General features: G+C 61.3%; 1 protein-coding gene across 5 annotated transcripts; it reads right to left on the bottom strand.

The window, feature by feature from the left end:
- Positions 1-132: 132 nt before the first annotated feature.
- PRRC2A (proline rich coiled-coil 2A) lies at positions 133-24,713 on the bottom strand. 5 transcript variants are annotated; one of them, XM_084648296.1, is made up of 32 exons: positions 24,524-24,713; positions 16,960-17,132; positions 16,702-16,879; positions 16,428-16,527; positions 15,824-15,896; positions 14,919-15,062; positions 14,364-14,515; positions 14,066-14,145; positions 13,701-13,840; positions 13,462-13,552; positions 12,749-12,953; positions 12,137-12,539; positions 11,567-11,778; positions 10,808-11,141; positions 8,767-8,965; positions 6,520-8,583; positions 5,960-6,195; positions 4,862-4,977; positions 4,642-4,777; positions 4,460-4,545; positions 4,119-4,334; positions 3,816-3,989; positions 3,504-3,581; positions 3,037-3,193; positions 2,892-2,959; positions 2,710-2,792; positions 2,092-2,335; positions 1,884-1,982; positions 1,599-1,793; positions 1,427-1,506; positions 1,252-1,345; positions 133-677 (listed from the first exon to the last, which is right to left on the bottom strand). In XM_084648296.1, the coding sequence occupies exons 2-32, from the start codon at positions 17,069-17,071 to the stop codon at positions 543-545; spliced, it is 6,684 nt and encodes a 2,227-aa protein (XP_084504422.1). In that variant the 5' UTR covers positions 17,072-17,132; positions 24,524-24,713; the 3' UTR covers positions 133-542. The 5 variants fall into 5 exon arrangements, with proteins under 5 accessions (XP_084504422.1, XP_084504425.1, XP_084504423.1 ...); XM_084648299.1 differs by having other exon boundaries at positions 2,710-2,789; XM_084648297.1 differs by having other exon boundaries at positions 3,816-3,986.
- Positions 24,714-25,000: the final 287 nt, after the last annotated feature.

Raw genomic sequence — 25,000 nt, 5'->3', positions numbered from 1 at the left:
ATGGACCCTCAAGCTGGCTACCCCTGGGTTCTAGGCTCCTTGCCCACCCCCAAGCACAGGGCCCCCTATAGCTCAACCCACAGCAGCAGGGCCTACAAGGCTCCTAGCTGCCCCCCCCACCACAGCCCCCCATTTTTGTTTTTCAACCTTTTATTTATTTTTTTTAAACAGTTTTTCAGTTTATTTTGTAACAAACCTGTGGGCATCCCCCCCTCCCCCCAGCCTTGGGGTGCCCTTCCCCCCCCCAGTGGGGGGAGGGGAGAGACAGCCCCCTGCCCTACACATATATTTACACACAGCCAGGCAGGGGACCCCAACTCCTGCCCCCCAAAATTAATTCAGGTGAATCAAAACCAAAACCAACTCCAGTTACATTCAGTAGGGGCAGCCCCCCATCTTGTTCCCTGCCCCCTTGGAATCCCCCCAGCTCAGAAATTAACAGGGAGAAGGGGTCCTCCCCTCCCCACTCACTGAGGGGGAGGAGGCAACAGGGCCCCCCCCGCCCAGGTCAGGTCATGGCCCCAACCCAAGCAGGGGCTTGGCTAGCGCTGGTGGGTGAGGCCAGGATCCTGCTTGTCACTCTGGTTGGGGGGCCGGCGGGTGGGGGGCCCCTCGTGTGCTGGGGGGTGTCGCTCCCAGGGCCTGGGGGTCCAGCAGAGAACGTCCGACTGAGAGACCTGGGGGAGGGGGAGAGTCAGTCAGACACACATGGGGTGCAACTTCCCCCCCCACATGCAGATCAGGGCAGCATCCACAAGAGGCCCCAGGCCCCATTCCTCACCCAGGGGCCAGATCGGGGCAGCGTCCCCCAGAGGAAAGAGGCCCCATGCCCCATTCCTCACCCAGGGGCTGGATCGGGGCAGCGTCCCCCAGAGGAAAGAGGGCCCAGGCCCTAAACCAGCCCCCCATGCCCCATTCCTCGGCCAGGGGCCGGATCGGGGCAGCGTCCCCCAGAGGGAAGAGGCCCCAGGCCCTAAACCAGCCCCCCATGCCCCATTCCTCGGCCAGGGGCCGGATCGGGGCAGCGTCCCCCAGAGGGAAGAGGCCCCAGGCCCTAAACCAGCCCCCCATGCCCCATTCCTCGGCCAGGGGCCGGATCGGGGCAGCGTCCCCCAGAGGGAAGAGGCCCCAGGCCCTAAACCAGCCCCCCATGCCCCATTCCTCGCCCAGGGGCTGGATCGGGGCAGCGTCCCCCAGAGGAAAGAGGGCCCAGGCCCCAAGCCAGACCCCCATGCCCCATTCCTGGCTCACCGGTGGGCCACCATCCGGGCGCTGGCTGCGGCTGACCCCGGCGTAGCTGGATCCTGGGGCCCGGAGGCGGGAGCCGAAGGGGCCCACACAGGCTCTGTGGGGGAGAGGAGAGTAGGTGAGGGGGTCCCAGTGGGAGGGGGCCCCCTGGGGCTCAGCACCCCCCGCTCCTACTCACCTGCCCACCGCTGGGGCTCGCCCCCCCGGATTGCTCAGCTTCCGGTACTCGGGGAAGGGCTTCAGCTCCATGGGGTGCAGCTGTGGGGAGAGGGGAGCAGGGCTCAGCCGGGGCCCCTCCAGTACCCCCAGCCCCCCACCTCCCCAAGCCGGGGACCCTCCCTCCCCCTTACCTCTGTGCGCCCCATGCCATGGGGGAAGGCGCGGACGGCCGAGGGGACCAGGCGCCCAGCCAGCTGCCCCGGGGGCCGCAGGGCCGGGGTGACGGGCACCAGGGGCAGGGGTGGGGGGGCTGCTGGCGCCCCCTGCTGCAGGGAGCCGAAGTTCACCACGGGGGGCAGCTGCGAATCCACCATGGGCAGCAGCATCTGCAGGGGGAGAGGGGTCAGCGCACAGGGACGGAGCCAGGGAGCCAGAGAGCCAGGGGGCGGAGCCAGCACATAGGGGGCGGGGCTCACCTGCTGGGCGGGGCCCGGGCCCTGAAGGAAGTTGCTCTGGTTGGCCTGCGGCAGGGAGCCCGCGTAGAAATCCGAGGGGGGGTTCAGCTCCTGCCGCACCTGGGGCGGAGGAGGAGGAGCCAGGGATCAGGGGCGGAGCCAGGCATAGGGAGCCCCACCCCCTCTCCCACCCACCCTCCATCTCCCCTACCCCCAGAGACCCCCGTACCTGGAGCAGGGGCTGCTCGGGGCCCAGCTGGCTGCCACAGAAGGGGGGGCTGTAGAGGAAGGGGGGGGCTGCCTGGTAGAGCAGCCCCGTGGCCGGCAGCTTGGCCAGCTCGGCCGCCTGCAGGGCCGAGAACTCCACGTACTGGCCCTTGAGGGCCACTCCCGAGAGCAGGGCCGAGCCGGGCAGGACGGGGGCCGCCGGGGAGCCGGGGGCCGGGCCAGGCTGCAGGTACAAGGGCTGGGATCTGCGGAGACAGACGGGGATCAGCGGAGACACGGACGGGAGACGCGGCCCCTCTGGGGTGGGACCGGGAATACGGGGACCCCTCGCCCAGCGCCGACAGGCGGCCCCTCTGGGGTGGGGCCGGGAATACGGGGACCCCTCGCCCAGCGCCGACAGGCGGCCCCTCTGGGGTGGGGCCGGGAATACGGGGACCCCTCGCCCAGCGCCGACAGGCGGCCCCTCTGGGGTGGGGCCGGGAATACGGGGACCCCTCGCCCAGCGCCGACAGGCGGCCCCTCTGGGGTGGGGCCGGGAATACGGGGACCCCTCGCCCAGCGTCGACACGTGGCCGGCTCGGGGGGGCCGGGAATACGAGGGACCCCCGTTCCCCCTTACCTGTACGGATGCAGAGAAGGGGTCCCCGGGCGGAAGCTGCCGGTGCTGTTGAGCTGGGACTCCACGGGGGGGCTGGGCACCTGCTGGGGGGGGCAGAGGGCGTGGGTCAGACAGACGGCCAGCCCCACCCGCCCAGCCCCCCGGCCAGCCCCCCTGCCCCGCCCCAGCCAGACGGAGGGTACCTGGGCCATGCCGGGCTGGCTGCTGTAGAAGAGCTCGGGGTAGGGCCGTTGGCTCTGCCCCCTCTCACCTGCAGGGGGAAGCAGTGAGCAGTGAGACCCAGGCTGGCCCCACGGCCCCCCAGTGCCCCATGCCGCCCACCCCTACCTGAGAACGCCGAGGGCTCCGCGGGGAGGCCGGGGGCGCAGGCCGCTGGCCCCAGGGCCAGGGATCTGGGCTCGCAGGGCCGCCCGGGCACGGGCTGGGGGGCCGTGCTGGGTCTGGGGGGCGGGAGCAGCTCCCACTCCCGGGACACGGCCGCCAGCTGGGGAGAGAACAGCAGCAGGTGAAAACGCGCGCCCTCGCCAGCCGGGACAGGACCCAGGAGTCCTGGGACTGCCCCTCCCCCAATCCCAGCCCTCTCCCGGAGCTAGAACAGGACCCAGGAGTCCTGGCTCCCAGCCCCCCCAGACCACTGATCCCCATCATCCTCCCAGAGCCAGGACAGGACCCAGGAGTCCTGGGACTCACCCTTCCATAGCTGGGACAGGACCCAGGAGTCCTGGGACTCACCTTCCCCCAACCCCCTCCCAGAGCTGGGACAGGACCCAGGCATCCGGGCACCCCTCACTCACCCCCTCCGTGAGGCCTGGGGCCGGGGGCTCCTTGCCAGGTTTGCTGCCCTCGCTCACAAGCAGCCCCAGGTCAGTGTCCTGCAGGGACGGGAGCCAGGTGAATAGAACCCAGATGTCCTGGCCCCCAGCCCCCACCCAGAACCAAGAGAGAACCCAGGCGTCCTGGATCTCAAGCCCCCCTGGCTCTAACCACTAGATCCCTCTCCCTGCCCAGAGCCAGGGGAGAACCCAGGCATCTAGGCTCCCCCCATCCCCTGCCCGCTCTAACCCCCAGCCCCGAGTTAGGACCCAGGCGTCCGGGGTGCTGCTCACCTTGTCGCTGGCCCCGAACTGGATGGGGGGGCCAGGGCTGGGGGTCGCTGGCTCGGGACTGGGCTCGGGGCCCCCACTGCTCTCCCTGGCCATCTCGGCTCGCTGGGAACGCTCCGTCCCGATGGGGCCTGGGCCAGGAAGGGCCCGGGGAGCAGCCGGGGGGCTGCTGGCCTGCTGGGGAGGGGAGAGGTAAGTCATGGCCCCCAGCCATTCCTGCCCCCCCCCCCCCCAGGCCCCAGCTCAGCGCCCCCTCTTGCCACCAGCAGATCAGCCCCCCCCGTAGGGCCCCAGCCCCCCTCCTACCTTCTTGTCCTTGTGAGGGCTGGTGTCTTTGGGTGCTGGCCTCCTGCCCTGCTCCTTGGGTGCTGCCCCCTCGGCCCCAGGGGCGCCCTGCGTGCCCCCCACACCAGGCTCGGGGGTCGCCTTCAGGCCGCCGTCGGGAGAGCTGCGCTGGCTGCAGCTGGCTGACGAGACCTGGGAGTCGCTGCTGAGATCCACCCCGCTGTCCGATTGGCTCATCTGGGGGGGTGGGGGGGAATAGGTTAGGGGGCAGCCCCGACTGCCCGGGAGAGCCCCCTGCTGCCCCTGCCCCGCTCCCTGCAGTACAGCCCCTGGGGCAGCCCCCCGCTGTCCCCCGCGCTCACCTCTGTGCTGACAACGTCTTCAAAGGCATTCAGCGGGTCCATCCAGGGCTCCACAGATCTGGGCCGGTAGGTTTTCCTGGGGGCACCTGGGGGGAGGGGATCTATCAGCAGCCACCCAAACTGCCCCCTGAGAAGGATCCAGCGGCCACAGGGCGACTGGGTCCTGCCCCCCAGCTCCTTACTGGATTGCAGCCGGCTCCAGATGTGGGGTGCCAGCCCCTCGGAGGAGCTGCTCCTGCCGCGCTGGCCCAGGTGGGCGCTGGGGGGGTCCTGCTTGGGGATGGGGAAGCCAGGGCTGTGGGAATAGCCCAGGGGGTCCTGCGGGGGACGAAGAGGAGTGTTAATGCCATGGGGGGCAAGCGCTTGGGGGAGGGCCCCCCGGTTCCCGCCGTCCCCTCTCACCTCCTGCTTGTGGGGCCGATCCCGGCGCCTGGGGAGGAAACCGTTAACCCCGGGGACGTCCCCCAGGGCCCTGGCGCCCGACTGCAGCAGCTGGGTCTTGGCCAGGAACGGAGGCTCTGAAACACAGGGCGGGGGTCAGTGCGTCCCTGCCCTCTGGGGGGCGCCGGCTCCCTTCCGGCCCCGGGGCGGGGACTGGCTGGCTCAGGGGGGCAGGGAACGGGGCCCAGGGTCTATGCACTCTAGGGCAGTGGGCTCCAACCTTCTTACACCCAAGATCACCTGTTGAGTTTAAGGCAACCCAGGGTCTCCCCCGCCCCTTCCCTGGGGTCCCGCCCCTTCCCCAAGGCCCCGCCCTGCGCACTCCATCTCCCCCCCCTTTGCTCACTCTCCTCCACCCTCACTCACACCAGGCTGGGGTGCAGGAAGGGGCAAGGGGGCTCAGGGCTGGGATAGGGGGATAGGAAGGGGCATGGGGTGCCGGCTCCGGGAGGGGGCTCAGGGCATGGGGTGCCGGCTCCGGGAGAGGGGTCGGGGCACGGGGGTAGGGGTGCAGGAAGGGGCATGGCATGCCGGCTCCGGGCGGGAGCTCAGGGCACGGGGTGTCGGCTCCGGGCAGGGGGTCGGGGTACGGGGGTAGGGGTGCAGGAAGGGGCATGGCATGCCGGCTCCGGGCGGGGGCTCAGGGCACGGGGAGCCGGCTCCGGGCGGGGGCTCAGGGCACGGGGAGCCGGCTCCGGGCGGGGGCTCAGGGCACGGGGAGCCGGCTCCGGGCGGGGGCTCAGGGCTCGGGGAGCCGCGACACTTATGGCAGGCGCCTCCCCCCTGCCTGCCCTGCTCCCAGAAGGGGCCAACCCACCCCTGTGCACTCCCCTCTCTGCGGGCACCGCCCCCAAAGCTCCCATTGGCCACAGTTCCCTGTTCCTGGCCAATGGGAGCAGCAGGAAACGACCCCCCAGCGCCGTGGGGTCATGCTGGCTATGCTCAGGAGCTCGACCCCAGCCCTAGGGGCGCCGGCTCCCACCCTGGCTGGGCTGGGGCCTGCGCGTGCAGCGAGTTTGCTGGGTCTCGGGCTGCTGGGTGGGGCCGGTGGGCTGTTACCTCGGCTGTAGCCGCCCGGGTGGGCGGGGAAGGGAGCCGGCGGCGTGGGGCCCGAGGCGGGTGCAGTGCCGGGGGGCGGCTGCTTGGCGTGGGCACCATGGCGGCTGCTCAGCTCAGCCAGGGCCTGCTGGATGCCAGCCGGGTCGCTGGGCACCACGTGGTCCAGCCGGTAGACGGCGCTGGTGGTGGGCCCGGGCGGCAGGCTCAGCCCCGGGGGGCGCTCCTCCGCTGGGCGGCTGGGGGGAGAGCGAGTTAGGGGTGGGGGGCGCTCCTCCGCTGGGCGCCCCCCAGTCCTGCCCACCTGTAGCCCCCCCAAACCTGCATCTGCCCCCGCCCACCCCTAGCAACGTGTCTGTGCCCCTGGGCCCTGCCCACCTCACCCAATTCCCCCCCAGTGACGGTCCATTGTCATTAACGCCCTGTACCCTCGTTATGAGCCCCCATTAGTGCCTCCCGCATCTGGCTCCCACTCCCCAGGGCCTGCGGGCCGCTGCCCCCCAATTTCCTCCCCCCGACCACCCCCAACATGTGCCCCCCGTTGTCCGTGTCTGCCCCCACACCTGCGGTTCCTGGGCGAGGGCCAGGCCCTCTTGTCCCCGCGCCCGCCGCTGGGCCCCCCGCGGCCCCCGGCCTTGCCCCCGCTGCTGGGCCCGGGGTTGGGGCGCCGGTTCTGCCGGTCCATGCCGGGCCGCTGGCTGGAGAAGCTCCGTTTGGACATCTCCTTGCGCTGGGCGAGGGTCAGGTCGGCGCCGGCCCCTCGGCCCCCCAGGGAGGGGGCGCCGCCCCCCTTCAGGAAGGCTTGGGGTGGGGGGCCCCCCGGCTCCTTCTCGCCCGGCCCGCCGCCCCGGCGCTCGGTGAAGTCGCTGCTCTCCGAGGCCGTCTCCCACTCCTCGTTGGCCTGGTCCGAGTTCTGGTTGGACAGGTCGGGCGACTTGGCGCCGGCCACGCGCCGGGAGGTCGTTTCCTCCGCCGGGGTGGGGGGCGGCGGGTGCGCCGGGGCCCCCGGCCCAGCCCGCTGCTCCCCGTTGAGCCGGGCCGCGTTGTCCCGCTCCTGCTTCAGCCGCCGGAAGCGGGGCGGCTTGTCCTGCTGCTGCGAGCGGCCATGGCGCCGCCGGCGGGGGGGCCGCTCGAAGCTGCGATCCACCGCGCCGTTGGGGGGTGGCCCCGGCTGCTTGGGGGGGGCCTGGAGCCCGGCGAGATCCTCCGGCGCCGGGAGACCGGGCCCCGGCGCCACCTTCTCCTTGCCAGGCGAATCCGGCACCACCTCCCGCTCCGGCTTCTTCCCGGGTGGGGGCTTGGCCGGGGGGCTCCAGGTGCTGGCCGGGGGGCGCCCCCCGCCGCGGCCACGCCGGGAGGGCACGCCGCGGGGGGTGAAGATACGGCCGCCGCGGGCGCCCGGCTCCGAGAGGCGGGGCGGGATCTTGTCGGCAAAGCGGGGCAGAGTGGCTGGGCCCCGGGGCCGCTCCCCCTTGGCGGGCTGGGGGGCCAGGGGGGCCGGTGCCGCCTCCTTGTCCGAGTGGGCCACATCGCTGGCGCTCTCGTGGGTCTCGCTGCCCGTCTCTGAGCCGCGCTGCCGCCGGCGCTTGGGGATCTCCTCGTACTCGGAGCCCTCGCTACGTGTCTCGCTGGCGTTGCGGGGCCGGGGGCCCCCCCCGCCGCCCGCGGGCCCTGGCCCCTCCTCCAGGCGGTAGAAAGGCTCCCGGTAGCTGCGGAACTCCCTGCTGCGGCCTCGGCCCCCGCCACCCCGGCCGCGCCCACTGTAGGCACCCCGGAAGCCGCGCCCACGGGCGAAGTACTCCCCCCGGCCCCGGGCGCGCCCCCGCCCCATGTAGCTGCCGCCCCCACGGTCATAGGGGCACTCCCGGCGCCGGCGGGTGGGCGACAGCGCCCCCTGCTGCTCCTTGGGGGGCCCCGCCATGGTGCCGTTCACCAGAGCCTTGGCTTTGGCCTCCTTGCCTGGCTTGGGGGGCTCCTTGGGGCCGGGCTGGGGGTCCGGCTTGGCGCCCGCTGGCTCAGGGCCCTCTTTGGCTTTAGGGCGCGGCTCCTCAGCCTCCTCCTTGGGGGGCGCGGGTTTCTTGATGGGCCCGGCTCTGCGCGGGGGCTTCTCGCCGCCTGGCGGCTCCTCCGCCCGCCGGCTGCTGCCCGGCCGGGGGCCCCAGCGTGTCTCCGTCTTGGCCTCGCGCCGCGGCGGACGGTGGAAATCGTGCGGCTGGCGTGAGGGGCGTTCGGCCCGGCGTGGCGCCTCCTCCTTGGGGGGCAGGGCCGGCTCCTCCTTGGGGGGCAGGGCCGGCTCCTCCATGGGGGGTTTCTTGGGTGCCGCCAGGGGCTCCTTGAACCCGGGGCCCCTCCCTGGCTCCTTGGGCTCCTCGGCGTTTGGGGGCTTCTCGTCCGGCTGGCGCTGGGGGGGCTGGGCCAAGGCCTCGGGGCGCCCGTTCCTGGCCAGCTCCCCTGGAGTGTTGGGGGGCAGGGCGAGGCCGGCTGGCCAGGGCCCTCCTGGGCGGGACTCGTCCCCTGGGAAGCGGTGCAGGGGGGCTGGGGCGCCATTCTCAGCAAAGGCTGGGTAGCTGCCCACGTAGGGCTGGGGGGTGGCGGTCTCCCGCAGGCGGACAGGGGGTGTCTCACTCCTGGTGGGAGAAAAAGGGGCGTCAGCCCAGGAGCCGGGCCCTCCACTACCTGCCCCAAACCTGGCTCCCTACCTCCCTACCTCCCCTGCCCCATGCCCTACCCCGTCAATGTCCTCTGCTCTGCCCCACAGACCTCCCATGCCATCCACGCCCCTGGCTGCCAGCCCCTTTCCCCCCACTCACCGCAGGCCCTTCTCCTCCTCGTCTGGCTGCCGGAGGGGCGAGGCCAGGGGCCGGGGATCAGTGGCAGCGAAGACGTCTCCCCCCCAGGCCAGCTTGGGGTCCATGGGCGGGGTGCCCCGCTCCCGCAGGATCTGGGGGTGACGCTCAAACTGCTCCGAGCTGGATCCCCCGCTGTCTGAGCGCTCGCGGGGCAACAGGCCTGGAGGGGGGGCAGAGAGCACATGTCAGAGGGCCGGCACCCCTGGAACAGACCCACAGCCCCCCGGGTTAGACTAGCCCTACCCATGATGGAGGCAGCCATGCCCCTCCCCCCACAATGCACTTAGAGACCAATGGGGCAGTGTCAGGGCATGGCAGCAGTCACATGACCCAGACCAGGAAGCATGGGGGTGATCATGTGACCAGGTGCGGGTGTAGGCCTGGAAGGCACCTCGGGAGGTCCCTAGTCCTGCACGGGTGGCAGGACTCAGGATATCGAGACCACCCCCGACAGGGGTTTGTCCAACCTGCTCTCACAAATCCCCCCGGCCCCGGGCAATTTATTCGAGGGCTTCACCACCCGGACAGCCAGGGAGCGTTTCCCAACGTCCAACCGAAACCGCCCTGGCTGCAGTTTAAGCCCAGTGCTTCTTGGCCTGTCCTCAGGGGTTAACGAGAACAATTTATCTCCCTCCTCCTCCTAACAACCGTTACCTACTTGAAAACCGTTCTCATCTCATCTCCTCTCCAGACTAAACAAACCCAGGTTCTCAATCTTCCCTCCTAGCTCAAGTTTTCTAGACCTTTCATCATTTTGTTGCTCTTCTCTGGACTCTCTCCAATCTGTCCACGTCCTTCCTGAAATGTGGCGCCCAGAACCCGACACAAAACTCCAGCTGAGGCCTGATCAGCGCGGAGCAGAGCGGGAGAATTACTTCTCGTCTCTCGCTTACAACACTCCTGCTACTCCAGCCCAGAAGGATGTTCGCTCTTTTTGTGACAGCGTTACACTGTTGACCCATATTTAGCTCTTGCTCCACTCTGACCCCCAGGTCTCTTTCTGCAGGACTCCTTCCTAGGCCGTCATTTCCCATTGTGCGCGTGCAACTGATTGATCCTTCCTAAGGGGAGGACTTTGCATTTGTCCTTATTGAATTTCCTCCTACTTACTTCAGACCGTTTCTCCAGTTTGTCCAGATCATTTTGAATTTTAATCCTACCCTCCAAAGCACTCGCAACCCTTCCCAGCTTGGTATCGGCCGCAAACTTTATCAGTGTCCTCTGTATGCCGTTATCTAAATCACTGATACTGAAGATACTGAACAGAACCAGGCCCAGAACCGATCCCTGCGGGACCCCACTCGTTCTGCCCTTCCAGCCTGACTGTGAACCCCTGATAACGACTCTCTGGGGACGATTTTCCAACCAGTTTTGCACCCACCTTATGGTAGCTCCATCCAGGTTGTATTTCCCTAGTTTGCTTATGAGACGCTCATGCAAGACACTATCAAGATATACCTCGTCTCCCGCCCAGCCACCAGGCTTGTCACCCTGTCAAAGAAAGCTCTCAAGCTGGTTTGGGGCGCTGTGTTCTTGACAAACCCAGGCTGACTGTCACTTATCACCTCATTATCTTCTAGGTGTTTGCAATTTGACTGCTTAATGATTTGCTCCATTATCTTTCCGGGTACAGAAGTGAAGCAGCCTGGTCTCCTCCCCGGGTGGTCCTCATTCGCTTTTCATACATGGGCACTAGATTTGCCCTTTTCCAGTCCTCTGGAATCTCCCCCGTCTTCCGGAGCTTTTCAAAGGGAATCGCTAACGGCTCGATTTCTCCCCAGTCAGCTCCTGGAGTATTCTGGGACGTATTTCATCGGGCCCTGGTGACCTGAAGACCTCTAACTTGTCCAAGGGGTTTTTGACTTGTTTTAGACGTGACCCAGGCCCCAGGAGGGGGTTGCCAGTGGGCGATCATGGGACTCGGGTCTAGCCCAGGGAGTCCCCTGAGCCAGGCATGGGCGGGGCCAGTGGGTCACAGGACCCAGGCATGGGCGGGGCTTACCAGAGGGGTGCACCCCCGGCGGGTAGAAGTCCATGGGCGGCCGCCCCTGCATCATGCGTGGGTCCATGTAGGGCGGGATCACCATCCAGCGGGGATCGAAGTTCATCTGGGGCATGGGCGGGGGGCGCCCCATGGAGCCTGGGTACATGGCCTTGGGCGGGGCCTGCTGTGGGGGGGGCGGGGCCTGCTGCTGCCCCGCCCCCTGCGGAGGGTGGATACCGGGCGAGGGGCCCAGGCCCGCCAGGGAGGCCGCCGCCTGCTGCTGGGGGGAGGGGGGCGCCGGGGGCAGCCCATGCTGCTGCTGCCACTGCTGCTGCTGCTTCAGCAACTGCTCCTGGGGGGCACAGCGGGGTTAGCGCCCCCCCACGCCGGGCTGCAGCCCCCCCCGACCCGCTCGGCGAGGCCCCCCCCCCACGCCGGGCTGCAGCCCCCCCCGACCCGCTCAGTGAGGCCCCCACCCATGCCAGGCTGAAGCCCCCCCCACGCCGCTCGGCGAGGCCCCCCCCAACCCTCCCGTGCCGCTCGGCAAGGCCCCCCCCGCTGGGCTGAAGCCCTCCCCAACCCCCCTGCGCCGCTCGGCGAGGGCCCCCCCACGGCCCCCCAGCAAGGGCCCCCCCAACGCGGGGCCGCACCCCCCCAACGCAGGGCCGCACCCCCCCCAACGCAGGGCCCCCCCAATGGCTCCCCCCATGCAGGGCTGCACCCCCCCAGTCCCCCTCCTCCAGCACAGCGCCCCCTAGGGAGCCCCCCAGCTGTTACCTGCTGCTGCCGCTGGAACCGGGGCGGCAGAGACTTCTGGTACTTGGAGTAGCCCAGGGTCTGGGCCGGGGGCGGCTGGCGTGGGGGCGCCACGGTCTCGCCCTTGGGCTCCGTCTTGGGTGCGGCAGGGGCCGCCGGGGGGGCCGGCACCATCACTGGCTCCTCCGGGACCTCGGGCGCCTCTTTGGGGGCAGGCGCTGCAGGGGGCTCGGCTGGGGAAGAACGGGGGGCGTGGGGGGCGTCAGTCGCTGGGCACGACACGGGAGCAGAGAGGCCTCACCTGGCTTCGCCTGCCCGGCGGCCACTGCTGAGATGTGGCCCCCAGGGGCGGGTTACCCGGGGCCCCCAAGGCGCGGCCCCCGGGGGCGGGTTGCCCGGCGGCCACTGCTGAGATGTGGCCCCCAGGGGAGGGTTACCCGGGGCCCCCAAGGCGCGGCCCCCGGGGGCGGGTTGCCCGGCGGCCACTGCTGAGATGTGGCCCCCAGGGGAGGGTTACCCGGCGGCCACTGCTGAGATGTGGCCCCCGGGGGCGGGGGGCGGGTTACCTGGGGCCCCCAAGGTGCCTCCTACCTGGCCCGGCGTCGAAGCTGGTGCTGCTCCCGCTGCTCCGGGGTTTGCTGGCCGGGGTCGGCTCCTCCTGGTCTCTCTTCTCCTCTGGGGGAGCAGGGGCCGGGGGGGCCATGGCGGCCGGGGGGCTGGGGACGGCCGGGGCCGGGGCCGGCAGCGGCGGCGGCGGGGGGGCCGGCGCTTCCTTGGGGGGCTCGGCTTTGAGGCGCTTGTCAGGGGCCCCAAACTTCTCGTCCAGGCGCTTGAGCTTCTCGGCGCAGGCGGCCCGGCGCTCCTCCTGCATGCGGCGCTCCTCCTCCTCCCGGCGCCGCCGCGCCCGCTCCACCGCCACCGAGATCTCCGAGGAGGACTGCTTCCGCCGCTGCCGCCACGCCTCGTCCTCATCCTCCGGCGCCGGGGGGCGCGCCTGGGGGGCGGGGGGGGGGGTCAGGGGGAGCTGGGCCCTGCCCCTCGCCCCAGCCGTCCCCCACCCCGCCCCGGAACCCTAGTCCGGCCCCCCGACTCCGCACCGGGCTCTCGCCCCGCTGCCCTTAGGTCCCCCTGGAACCCCCACAGCGAACCCTCCAGCCCCCTACATGCCGGGTGCCCCCTGACCAGCCCCCCCCAAACACTCACTGGGAAGTCGTTGGGCTGCCCCCAGTTGCCCCGGTTGGGGGGTGGGGGTGGCGGCGGCGGGGGGCGAGGTGTGGGGGCGGCAGGCGGTTCCTTGGCCCCCTCCGGGGGGCGGGAGCCCTCGGCCCAGGCCGCCTTGACAGGGGGCAGCTCCTCCTTGGGGCTGCTGGCCTTCTTGCCCTCGAGGCCCAGCCCCTCGCTGTCCTGGCTGGGGGGCAGAGGTCAGAGATCAGCAATAAACACAGCGAGATGGACCACGGCTCTGATCGGGGGTGGGTGGGGCAGGGGCAAGCCTGTGAGGCTGATCCGGGCTTGGGGGGCATAGATGCAGGGCACAATGGGCTAGCGGGACCGAGCCAGAGGGTGGAAGGGGGCAGGCCGGCGGGTCTGTGCTGACGGACTGGATGGGCCAGTAGACTGATCCAGAGTTGTGGGGCAGGACAAGCTGGCGGGTCTGATCCAGGGGGCTGGATGAGCTGGTGGGTCCTTTTTGGAGCTGGGTGTGGGGGTGAAGGGATGGGCAGGGATGTGGGGCAGGTTGGGCTGGTTCCAGGGGCCTGGACGGGCCAGCAAGTCTGAGCTCGGAGGGGGCAGGATGGGGCGAAAGATGGGCCAGCGGGTCCAAGCGGGGGGCAGGATGGCAGGACAGGCTGGCAGGGCCCAATGGGTGGCAGGGGAAGGGCAGATAGGGGGCTGGCGTCCCAGGTCCCTCTTACTGTTTCTCGGCCCCTTCCTCGTCAGACTCTTTGCCGTCCTCTTCGTCGCTGAATTTCAGCTTCTCGGTGTAATCCACCTCCTCGTGCGCGCCTGGCCAGACAGACAGACGGCATCAGAGTCCCGCAGCCGGACCCCAGGGTGCCGGGCTAGAAGGGAGCGCCCCCCAACCACCCCCCACAGAGGGATTTCGAGGACACCCGCCCCCTCCCCGGTCTGGATCCCCAGTGAGGGGCGCTACCTGCCCAGCCTTCATCATTCTCCTGGTCCAGCTCGTCGAACTCCTTCAGGTCGTCCTGCCTGAGCACGGGCGGGCGGCTCACCGGCTCCGACACGCGCTGGGGGGGCTGCGAGGGGCGGGGCCCAGCCAGCCGCGGGAACCTTGGGGGGGAGGGAGAAGCACAGAGAGGCTAGGGACAGAACCCAGGAGTCCGGGCTCCCAGCCCCACCCCCCTGCTCTAACCCACTAGACCCCACTCCCCTCCCCCAAGCCAAGGAGAGAACCCAGGAGTCCTGGCTCCTGGATGCAACTGCTAGACCCCACTCGCCCCCAGAGCTGGGGAGAGAACCCAGGCATCCTGATGCCCCCCAAACCCCTCCACTCACCTCTGTGCGTCCGGGGTAGGGTAGCGGTAAGGTCCCTGCGGCCCATACGGAGGCGGGAACGGGAGATACGGGGGGTACATCTAAGGGGAGACAGGCCATTAGGGTGGCCCCCCAATGCTTGGGGGGTGGGAGATTTCAGCCCCTCCCCATAACCCTCGATCTGCTGACACTCCCTCAGTCAGAGATGGATCACTTCCCTGTGTGGGTGTCCACCCCTGGCCAAACCTCCCTGCCACCTCTTCTCTCCCCCTCCCCTCCCCACGGAGCAAACCCCCACCCCTGTCCCCGGGACACTCACGAATGGTGGCATCATGCCCCGGTAGGGAGGGAAGTGGGGCGGGGCGGAGGGCTGCATGCCCACCCCGGCCCGCCCGTCGGGGGCTCCAGGGTGCTGCTCGGGCACCTCCCCATCAGTGCCCCGCCCGCCTCCATCCCGCCAGCTCGTCGCATCTGCAAAGGAAAGGGGGAAAGGGTAAGGCAACACGCAGCCACGGGGGCTGGTTGTCCGGGGACCTGGCCCAGCACAGAGATGCGGCCCCTCTGGGGTGGGGTGCAGAAACAGGGGACCAGCTGAACAGAACAAGGCCGTGACCCACAGAGAAGGGGACCCGCGCAGGGGGTAGGGTGGAGGGACCCTGTGGTAGGCGGGGGAATGGGCTGGCCAAGGTTTGGCTGACACAGCCGGGTTCACGGTTCAGTTAGGGGGCCCAGGACATTGGGGTGTTTGATGACACAGAATGTCACAGGCCTCTCCTTGTGTCCCCCTCCCTCGCCCTGCAGCAGAGGCCCCCAGTGCTGCATTGGGGCACCCCTTCCTGGGTGGGGGAGCACCCCCTGTAGGGGCAGGGCTCACTCTGGGGGCGGAGGTTTGGTCCGGGCCCATACGACGCATCGGTAGTGTCCTTTTCTTTGCCAGCTTTGTCCTGGTCTCCAGCCGCCTGCAGGGTCGGAAATTCCTCGCGAGAGAATCGCGACAGTAGGCTTGATCCCTTTCCACCTGCAGAGAGAGGGAGGCTGACTGTCTAGCCCACCTCTATGACCCTGGAGGACCATGGAACAGAAAGAATTGTCCCCTCTATGACCCTGGAGGGCCAATTATCTTCCAGCTCTATGACCCTTCAGGACCAAAGGGATGAGAATTGCTACCTCTTTGACCCTAGTGAGCCTATTATCCTCTGCCTCTATGAAGCCAGAAGCAAGAGGCTGTGACGTGCCAACTCTCCAACCCTTGAGGGCCAATGTGTTTCATCTCTATGACCCTGGAGGACCAAGGACCAAAGGAATTACCACCTCTATGACCCCGGAGGACCAAGGACCAGAGGAATTACCACCTCTATGACCCTGGAGGACCAAGTCAGGGAACTGCCAGGCTGAATGAGACTGGGACCCACCTAGCCTGTCTCTGAGTGGTCATGGCCAGCTGCTTCAGAAGTCCACGCCAGAAACCAGCCTGTGGGTGGTGCCCAATGGGGGTGGGCATGTCCTTCCTGATCACTGGCTCAGCAGTGGGCTCAGGCCCTGGACAGTTGGGTTGGGGTTTGAGCCCTCAAGTCTCATCCCCTCTAACTGAGTCTGAGAGCTCTCATCAGCCATTGAAGTGTCTGAGCCTGCTAGGCTCTTTGACTCCATGACATCAAGTGGCAGAGAGTTCCACGGGCTAATGGTGTGTTTGACATTAGAGCATCCTCCTAAGAAGCCCCAGCTCCTTGCAGCACAGTGCCCCGAGCTCCACTCTGGGGGATCAGTAAACAAACTCACCATCTCCTTGCGCTCCATGGGTAACGCTGGCCTGTGCCCAAGACTTTACCCCGCTTGCTACTGTAGGGGGATTCTGACAGAACAAAGGAGGGGGCAGGGTTAGGTTGATTCTGGGGACTGCAGGCCCCCACTAGCCTCCCAAGATCCACCCACCAGCCCCACGTTCCCAGCTGCCCATTGAACAGCTCCATTGATTCACTCTCGGGTCCTGGGCCAAGGCTGGGATGCTCCTTCAGCAGAGAGGTTACAGCACCAACCTCCAGCACTAGCGCCCCCTGTGGCCCTAGGAAATGCCAGCAGGGTCTAGGTGTCAGCGACATGGACACAGGCTGGTTGCAAGAGAGAAATCCTGAGTTCTCCCCCTGGCTTTGGGAGGGGAGTGGGGTCTGGTGGGTTAGAACAGGGGCACCGGGAGCCAGGACTCCTGGGTTCTCTCTACCACTCTGGAATTGGAGTGGTGGTTAGAACGGTGGGCTGGGTGGGGCTGGGAGTCAGGACTCTCCTTGTTCTCCACCATGGACACTGTTTGGGGAGTTCCCCTAAAGGCACCCCCAGGATCTTGATCTCTGTCAAGGGAAACCCCCCCCCCCCCCACCATCTTCACCTCGGGTGCTGTTGGGGGTCGTTTCGGTGGGTTTGAGGCAGACGTCTGTGAAGCCGGCGGTGACGGCGATTCCGGCGGCTGAGCTGTCGAGGCATCGGTACTGGGATGGAGGGAATGAAAGAGGCCAGGCGATGGAGAGCGAGCGAGAGAGAAAGAGACTTCAGACCTGGGGCCAGATGGGAGCCGGTGCCCCCTAGAGAGGAAAGGCCCCATGTCCCATTTCCCTGCCCCTCTGAGCCAGGCCCACCCTCACACAGAGCGGAAGGCTCCTCACCTCTTTGGGTCTGACTGTTCCTGCTTGCTTGCCCATCCTGTCCCGTCTTTTGGTACTAGTGAGACGTTGGGGTCATTGCCTTTGTTCTCCGCTTTTAAGCTTGGCAGGTTCGCAGGGGGTGGCATACGCCGGGCAATGGCAACTTTCCCGAGACTCTGCAAGCCATGGCGAGGGGCTACTGTAGGGAGAGAGAAGTTAGGGCCTGTTCTGACCCCTCCACCCGCCTCCCTGCAGCACAGCTCCCCCTCGTGCCTGTACCTGTGGGTTTCTGAATCTCTAAGGACTTCCCCTTGTACGTATCAAACAGGTTGAGTGACGAATACTTTTTTCCATCCTTCCCCTTTGCTGTTTGCCCCAAACGATCTGACATCGCGCTGGAAGGTCATTGAGTACGTTGGTTCCTCCTGGCTCCTCGCGAAACGTGCCTCTGTCTGCAGGAAGGACAGAGGTGAGAACCCAGGAGTCCTGGCTCCCAGCCCCATCCCCTCTAACCCCACACCCCAGCTAGAGCCTGGGAGAAGATCCGGGAATCCTGCCATTTTGTTGCGCTTCCTAGTTTCCTTGTCACTTACAAATCCAAAGGCCGTATTTGCCTTTTCGCTGAAAGCTGGTGTTTCAGGAGGAATTGGTTTGAAGCTCTGTGCTTATGTTAGGTCCCACACAAACCACCTCACCCACTTCCTAGGAGATAACATTTAAAAAAAAAAAAAATGATGGAGACCGTATCAGACAAAGTGAGCCCTGGTTTTTTTATGAGAATGGTTGAGTCCTGTATAGTTTTTATTTGAAGTCCAAGAACGTGAGGGTTGTTATAAGAATAAGTCAGCCAACCCAGCATCCCTGGGAAAGGTTTTGCTGGAATTTCAAACTTCAAAGTGACAGGGGCTGGTTTGCTTTGGATTTCAAACTTTCCCCTTGCAACATAAAGACAATGGGGGTGAAATAGATCTGGCTCCGAACATAGTCCCAAACAACAAGAGACTGTGAAAGTGACGCAGGTACTTCCTCAAAGCCACATAACAGGGAACCAGGAATGAGGGAGCTATTTCTGTAGTCCCAAACAAATAAGGGAAGATGAAACTGATCAGGCCATTTGTGTAATCCCAAAGAAACAAGTTACATGGCCCTGAGGCAATTGGTGTTTTCCTTCCTGGTCAGACCCGGGGCAGGGAAGGGAAGCGTTTCTAACCCCTGGGGTTAGTTTCACTCCATCCTCCATACCTATGCCTGCCCCTTTAAGGACACGTCCTTGACTCACCCTCTGAGCCTGAGCTCACCTCAGCTGAGACGTTGGGATCCCAGGGTCTCCCTGACAGCTGTGGTATAGCTCAGTACTGGGGTCGGGTGAGGACACGGGATGGGGCTGTCTGGGATTTCGGAAGGTGCAACTCACCCCAAGTGTCTGGCGATGGGGAAATCCAGCATAAAGCTACCTGGAGTCAGCCATATGAAATCTCAGCCCCCCAGCTCTAACCCACCAGACCCCACTCCTCTCCCAGAGCTGGGGACAAAACCCAGAGTCCTGGCTGTAAAACACATCCCTGTAAAGCAGGTGTCTCGTCAAGGTATCTGCAGCAGTTTCTAATCGAAAGCTTAATCTGTGCGCTCGCTCTCTGAAATCACTGTGCCCCATTTCCCCATACTTCCTGGCTGAGCCAATACCCCCCAGCCCAGAGCTGGAAGACACAGCTGGGCGGAAAGGCTGCAGGTGGGAGGAATTCTCCAGAGCCCAGCGAGGCTGCAAGCGCTCCCTTGGCAGGGCCTGGGAAAGGGGAAAATGAGATTGGCTGCTTTTTAGCAGCCATGAGGGGGAAAGAGAGGGGCGGCGGGGAAAGAACCAGAGATGTCTCCCCTCCTCCCCAAGCGCAGACCGATTTAGGGGGAGGTTTGGTGAGGACAGAATTAAAGATCAATCCATGGCGCAGAGAGATCAGATTCGGAAATCACAGGCCATGGGGCGGCTATTGTCGTTTGGGATTTCCAACCTGCCAGGCTGACACAAGAAAACTCAGACCAGATGATCTAATGGTCCCTTAAAACGCATGGCTTCACTGCCGCAGACTGACATGTGGTAATTTTACAGCCACACCTCACGGAGGTCTTGATACTGATGGCTGGGTTTATTTTCACAGATTAAGACCAGAAGGGATAACTGTCATCCTCTAGTTTGACCCCCTGTCCAACAGGCCACTGCTCTACCCTGAATTAATTCCTGGCTGGATTTTCAGAAGGCGGGGAAGCAAGCAGGAGAACAGGAATGCGTGACAGAGAAAATAAAAGTGTAAACACAATCCACTCCAAGAACAACTCATAAAATAGCCTAAGAATAAAGAGGGGTGTAAATAAATCCATACAAGAACTGTCCAATCTGCAGAGAGTAACAAATATGGCTAGCAAAAAAAAATCCTGCTAATGGAGAGGTGTATCCAAAGCATTCAGTTTACAAGCCATCCACAATTATCGCTAACAAAATTACTATTAACAAAGGAAGGTCACAAACAAATCCACATGAAAACTACACAGTCCTCTTACAATCTACCCAGAATAATCAAACGCTGTTAAATGAGGAGGAATGGAAGGAATCAACAAAAAACAACTGGTCAAGAACAGGAGAGGAAAAAAATCCAGAATCTTAATAAATACAAAGATTGTTAACCAATACAGCCAAGTATAAATAACCCACACAGCGCAAAGACACTGGTACGAGCCTCTGTGTTTCCAATGACCACCAATATTAATTAATTTCTCTGGTGGATTACGTACAGTGCTCTGTAGTCGTAAATACCATCCTGCATTTTCTTTACAGAAAGCCTGTGGCCTAGCAGATAATGCACTGGACAGGGACTCAGGACACCTGCCTTGAACTAGCTCCGTCCCAGCCTCTTGGGTGACCTTGGGGCAAGTCACTTCCCCTGTGACTCAGTTTCCACATCTGTAAACTCGGGAGAAGGATATTGACCCTTCTTAGTAAAACATTGAAAGCTCTACATGGGAAGTGCTAGGTAAAAGCTAAGGGTCATTATTGCGGGATGGGGCGCAAACCTTATAAACAGCTTTTTTGTCTCAAGAGCAGTACTCTGTATTTGCAGACATTTTAATTCAAAATGATTTCTTACTGTGAGGATTTCTTATTGTTGATGTAGATTGTTCACATCTCTCTACTTGTTAGCAAGACATCCAGAGCCATGAAGATTATTAAGATTTAAAGGAGAAACAATCCAGTCATGGAGTAAACACTTAATGAAAACACTGTTAAGGATACCATGCATGCCTCTTATTGGGTGGCAGTACCTTGTGTTAACAATGTCACACCAATATGGCTAAGAAATACAAGATACTGTTAAGAAATATTGCTAAGAAAGGAAGAGAATACAGGATATTTTTAGGAACAAAGATTAAAATGCACCCAGAATGAATAAATATACTGTTAAATACAAAACTATATTGTTAAACAGAAAGTTAACAATATACACGCACAATATATATTGTTAACAAATGAACAGGGGATACAACCACCACAGAATGACAGAAATGTAGGCCTGGAAGAGATAATCTAGCCCATCCAGGCAGGATTAAGTGTACCTGGTACGTACCACCACCATGAAATACAAATATTGTTAAATAAACAGGACAATCACATCACAAAGTGAGGAGTAAACAAGACAATATTAATAACTGGTCCAATTCACAGCTGTATCCACTAGATGCAGAAAAATACAAAACATTAACATGATTTATATATAATCAAAGGGTGAATGATACAGCACTGGATAAACACATATCGCATTAAGTGCCCATCTTTGAAATCCTGTGTTAAGATTGTAACACCATGACAATTATCTCCCACAAATGACTGCAAGTTACTTAGAGACCAAGGGGCAAAACACTTTTTTAGGGGGTGGGAGGGAAGAATCTTTATTTTACAGATATTTGATTGGCAGACAGAAGGAAGCTGTCGGAGAAGGAAGCAGAGAGGTTGGGGTTTCTTTAAGCACCAATTCCTCTTACATCTGAAGTATCCAGGGACAGGGCAGCATCCAGTCGAACTCACTGGGAAAGTGACAATTGATATTGTATTTTAATCTTGATTTGGGATCAGGCAAACCCTCGCTATTCAGGTGTCCAGTTCTTTGCACAAATTTTGATCATTCAAATTACGGATTTTCTTTTTAAAAGGCCCATTACAGTCACATGTAACATCGGCTGCCCCTCAAACAGTGTATGAAGCTTTAGAGTAAGTGTAATTTTGGGGCCTCTCTAAGAGATACGATGCATGCTAATATTTGTGGATTATTTACCTAGTAATTAAAGGGAAGGTTTAACAATCTCTCCTGGCCCTACTTTTAGCGCCATCCTGATAAAAAGACATTACACATAAACCTGAATTCTTCCTCCGGTCTCTTTGTGGCGATGGTATACATTTAGTTCCCCACCACGAAACGTATAAATTTGGCTACATTACGGATGCTCCATCAGGAGTACTGAAGGGAGACGAAAATAAAGATTCCCCTAGGTATAATTTTAGCATCACCCCCACAAAAAAGGGGATCCATTCACAACGCAGCAAAACGTACTGGTGCATTGGGTAACAATAAGTGTACAGAGAGCAGGTTATCCTGAATATCACTGCAGATGGAATTAATAAACCATTCGGATTTGGCATTCATCAGCATAATCAGAGTGGTCCCTGATTTCAGTACCCAAATACGGCTCTAGCTGGACGTTAATTCATTATAATGTCTGTTCATTTAGAATGGTTTATTAATTTAGCATTGTCTTTAGTAGGGTGCCACTGGCATACCCCTGGGGAGGTGTCTTAAAATCTTTACAGTTACTGAATTAATGAATGTTTTTGTACCATAAATTCCAGGTAAGAGACCCCCAGCCTTAATCCGAGAGTCGCCATGACACACAGATACGGCTTGACTACTAAATTCATCATTAGATGTCAAAGACACCCCACCAATGTCGACATTGTCCTGACCATGCAAATTAGAAGACCCCACCCATTACTTTAGCTGATTCCTTTCCGCCCCATTCCTCATTTTCTTGTAACCCTAACTAAGCCTGCTTATTCTTCGGTTCTGTCCCAGCTCCCCAGATCTTCAGGAGACAGATGACACACAATACGGTAATAATTTGCACCAACTATGCACACCCATATTAACAAAAATAAAATAACGAGGGATACCAACCCCATTCTTCCCCCTTCGCTCCCCCATCTTTTAAATGCCCACATAACGGTCAGTAATTTCCATTCAATCTATGTTATTAGTCCTACAGTATACACAGCACGGTATGCATTCTTTATTCTAGTCTCTCATTTTTATTTAAATACGGGACCAATTACCAACTCCACAACCCCAAAATGTAATGAGTTTGTACATCTAAATGGATATTTATTAGTAATTCACACAGATCTCTTATTTTACTTCTTTCCTAGATTAAAAAAAACAAGACCGCATCCGCTCCACACCCCAAATTTCACTTTCAACCTAATTTAAAAAATAATAATAAAAAAACCATCAGATAATGACTGAATATAAATAATTTAGCTGCTGAAGCCTGAGTTGGCATTAAGAAAGGGTGGGGTAAAATTTCCATTCCACCACATACATACCTCCTCAAATTCAATTATAATAGCCCTAAACAGTCTTTATGAGACAAGGATAATTACGGGGTGAGAAAGAAAAGAAGAATTCAGCCCCCCAAACCAACAGAGACCCACTGATTCCCACCCTAATCACAGACTGATAATGAATCTGTGATTGATGCCTTCAGCTGGCAGGTGTAGGGCAGTGCTGAAATATAGGGTAGAGTTCAAATGGACCACCCCAAAATGGCAGCACCCCCCCACCCCAAATAAACACCCATGTGGATTTTTTTTTTTTTGTTATTGGGGCTTATTTCGGGGGGGGGGGGATACACAGACCTTCCTTCATCCCGTCACACACCCCAAATGTGAATCACCCCAATATCATTTTAAAGGAGGGACTAACAGGTGTGTCAGGACAGAGGAAAGAGGGGTAATGCTACACAACACCATCAAAATACACCCCCAAATCTCTACACCACCATGAAATCATTTAAATTGCCAATGGTCTTTTTTTAGGGTGGTATCAACGTACGGGCTAATTCACCCCCTATTCTACTACAAGCACCCCATATTTATGCCTTCTATTGCAATGGACTATTTTTAGGGTGGGGAATATTAGGAAAAGCTACCTCCTGCTTCACAATCACCTTCCCCTACCCCAGATTTCAGCAACACCCCGATTTCCAGCAGCCTGAAAATGGGGGACTGGGTTTCCCCCCCACCAATTAAAAATACGAGGGTGCGGCCGAGAAAGGATTGGGGATCATTTCGATCCACCACCCCCCCGGCTGTGCCCTAAACCAGCACCCCACAAGGAGGAAAGTTGTCTATTACCCCAAAAATTGGGGGAGGGGGTGCTTTTGTTTTTTACAGCGGTTTAAGATTTTTCTCAGGTGTGGCTGAAAAGGAGGTTTACACGAGACCAACAGGCATGCACCCCAAATTACAGTACCATCTCAGTAGCATGGATGGGGTTTTTCAGATGAATTCAGGGTGCCGCTTTAAATAGGAGGGAAAGAGAGACATTAAATGGCACCCCTGTCCTACCGCCAGCATACATCCCACATTTCAATGACCGCCCATTATTTCCATCATCATTTCTTAGTACCCCCCACAAAAGTGGGCTAGGTTTTGTCAGTAACAAATATTTTAGGGTGCTACAGAAAGAATGAAAAGGGATTTAATTAGCGCTGATTTACCCCCCCACATTTCAACAATACCCCAATGGAGGAACATATTCCACCCCAGAAATACAGATGAGGGTTTTACAGTGGTTTCGATTTTTTTTGTTAGGGTACCACTGGAAAAAAACCAAAGCAGCGGGTTCAATCAGATGCAGCCCTGCTCTGGCAGGGATGTGCACCCCAAATTTCACACTCCCCCCAACAGTAGCATTAAAAGCCCACCCAAAATGAGGGTTGAAATGTTTGGTGGGGTTGATTTTTTTTTTTTTTAGGGTGCCGGGGAAATAAGGAAAGAACAATGAGATTCACCCCTTGCCCACGCATCAACAGGGACCCCAGATTTCTCTGGTACCCCAAGACCGCTCCTAAAAGTGTGTCAGGACCCCACAAAGAGCAGGCCGGATTTGTCCAGTGGGTTGAATCTTGGGGGCAAAACTGACAGCGATGGGGGGGGGGGGAGAGGGTGACAGCAGCCTTCACCCTGTCTCTCCCCACCTGCCCAGCCCCCCCCTAGAAACCCCTCACCCCAAAAACCCCATTAACCCCTCAGCCCCCTTTAAAATTCTGGGGTAGCTTCAGTGGCTTTGAAATTCTAGGGCCAAATGGGGGTCCAAGAGGGATCCAGCCCCCCCACCACTGCGTACCCCTCATAGTGACCCCTCACTGAGCCCATGGGGGACAAGTTTTGGGGAATGGGGGGGCTACTCCCCCCCCAACAGTCACTTGAACCCTCCACTCTGAGGCTCTGAATTGGGGGGGGGTTAGTGACCCCAGACGCCCCCCAAGGGGCAAATGCCCCCTGGAGGTGGCAGGGGGAGCGATTTGGGCGGGAATGAGGGGGTCCAGGGGGGAGGATGGGGGCCCCCGAGGGGCGGATGGATGTGGATGAAGATGGGGGGTTAGGGAGAAGGCGAGGGCTGGGAACAAGATGGCGGAGGCCTGAACGTTCTACCGGCTCAAGCCGATCCGTCTCCCCCCCCCCCGCCTCCTTTATAGGGGCTGAGCGCCGAGCCCAGCGGGTCGGAACCGGGTCGATACCCACCTCTTCGGATCGGGCTCGGTCCGCTCTATCCAGATACGGGCTTCCCGAGAGCGGATGGGGTCGCCAGGCGGAGGATGGATGCGGATTACGGCGGGTCCCCCCCCCCCCTTGTTTTATTATTTTTTTCCAGGGCCCGATGTGGGAGCCTCGGCGTCTAGGCACCGACTAAACGGCCATCCGGGTCCCAGACCCCGGCGGCGCAGGGGAGGCCACGCCCCCACGCTGCGTAAGGGCGGGGCTAGAGGCTGGGAGGGGCGGAGAAAGGTCAATCAGGAGGGGGCGGGGCTTCCCAGGGCCAGAGCGTGTGCGCAGGACTGATAATTTGCATAATTTATGAGAAGAGGTGGGAAATCTTGCAGGATGGAATAGTGAGCGGCCTTTAGGGGGTATTTTTGTGATTTGCATAATTTATGCAAAAGAGGAGAGGTTTGTGGTCCAGCAGAAGTGTGGTGGGTTTGTCTCTCATTTGCGTAATAT

This window comes from Lepidochelys olivacea (assembly GCF_965140295.1).
Source record: "Lepidochelys olivacea isolate rLepOli2 genome assembly, chromosome: 14".
Classification (NCBI taxonomy): Eukaryota; Metazoa; Chordata; order Testudines; family Cheloniidae; genus Lepidochelys; species Lepidochelys olivacea.
This window is presented reverse-complemented; position numbering and strand designations above follow the sequence as displayed.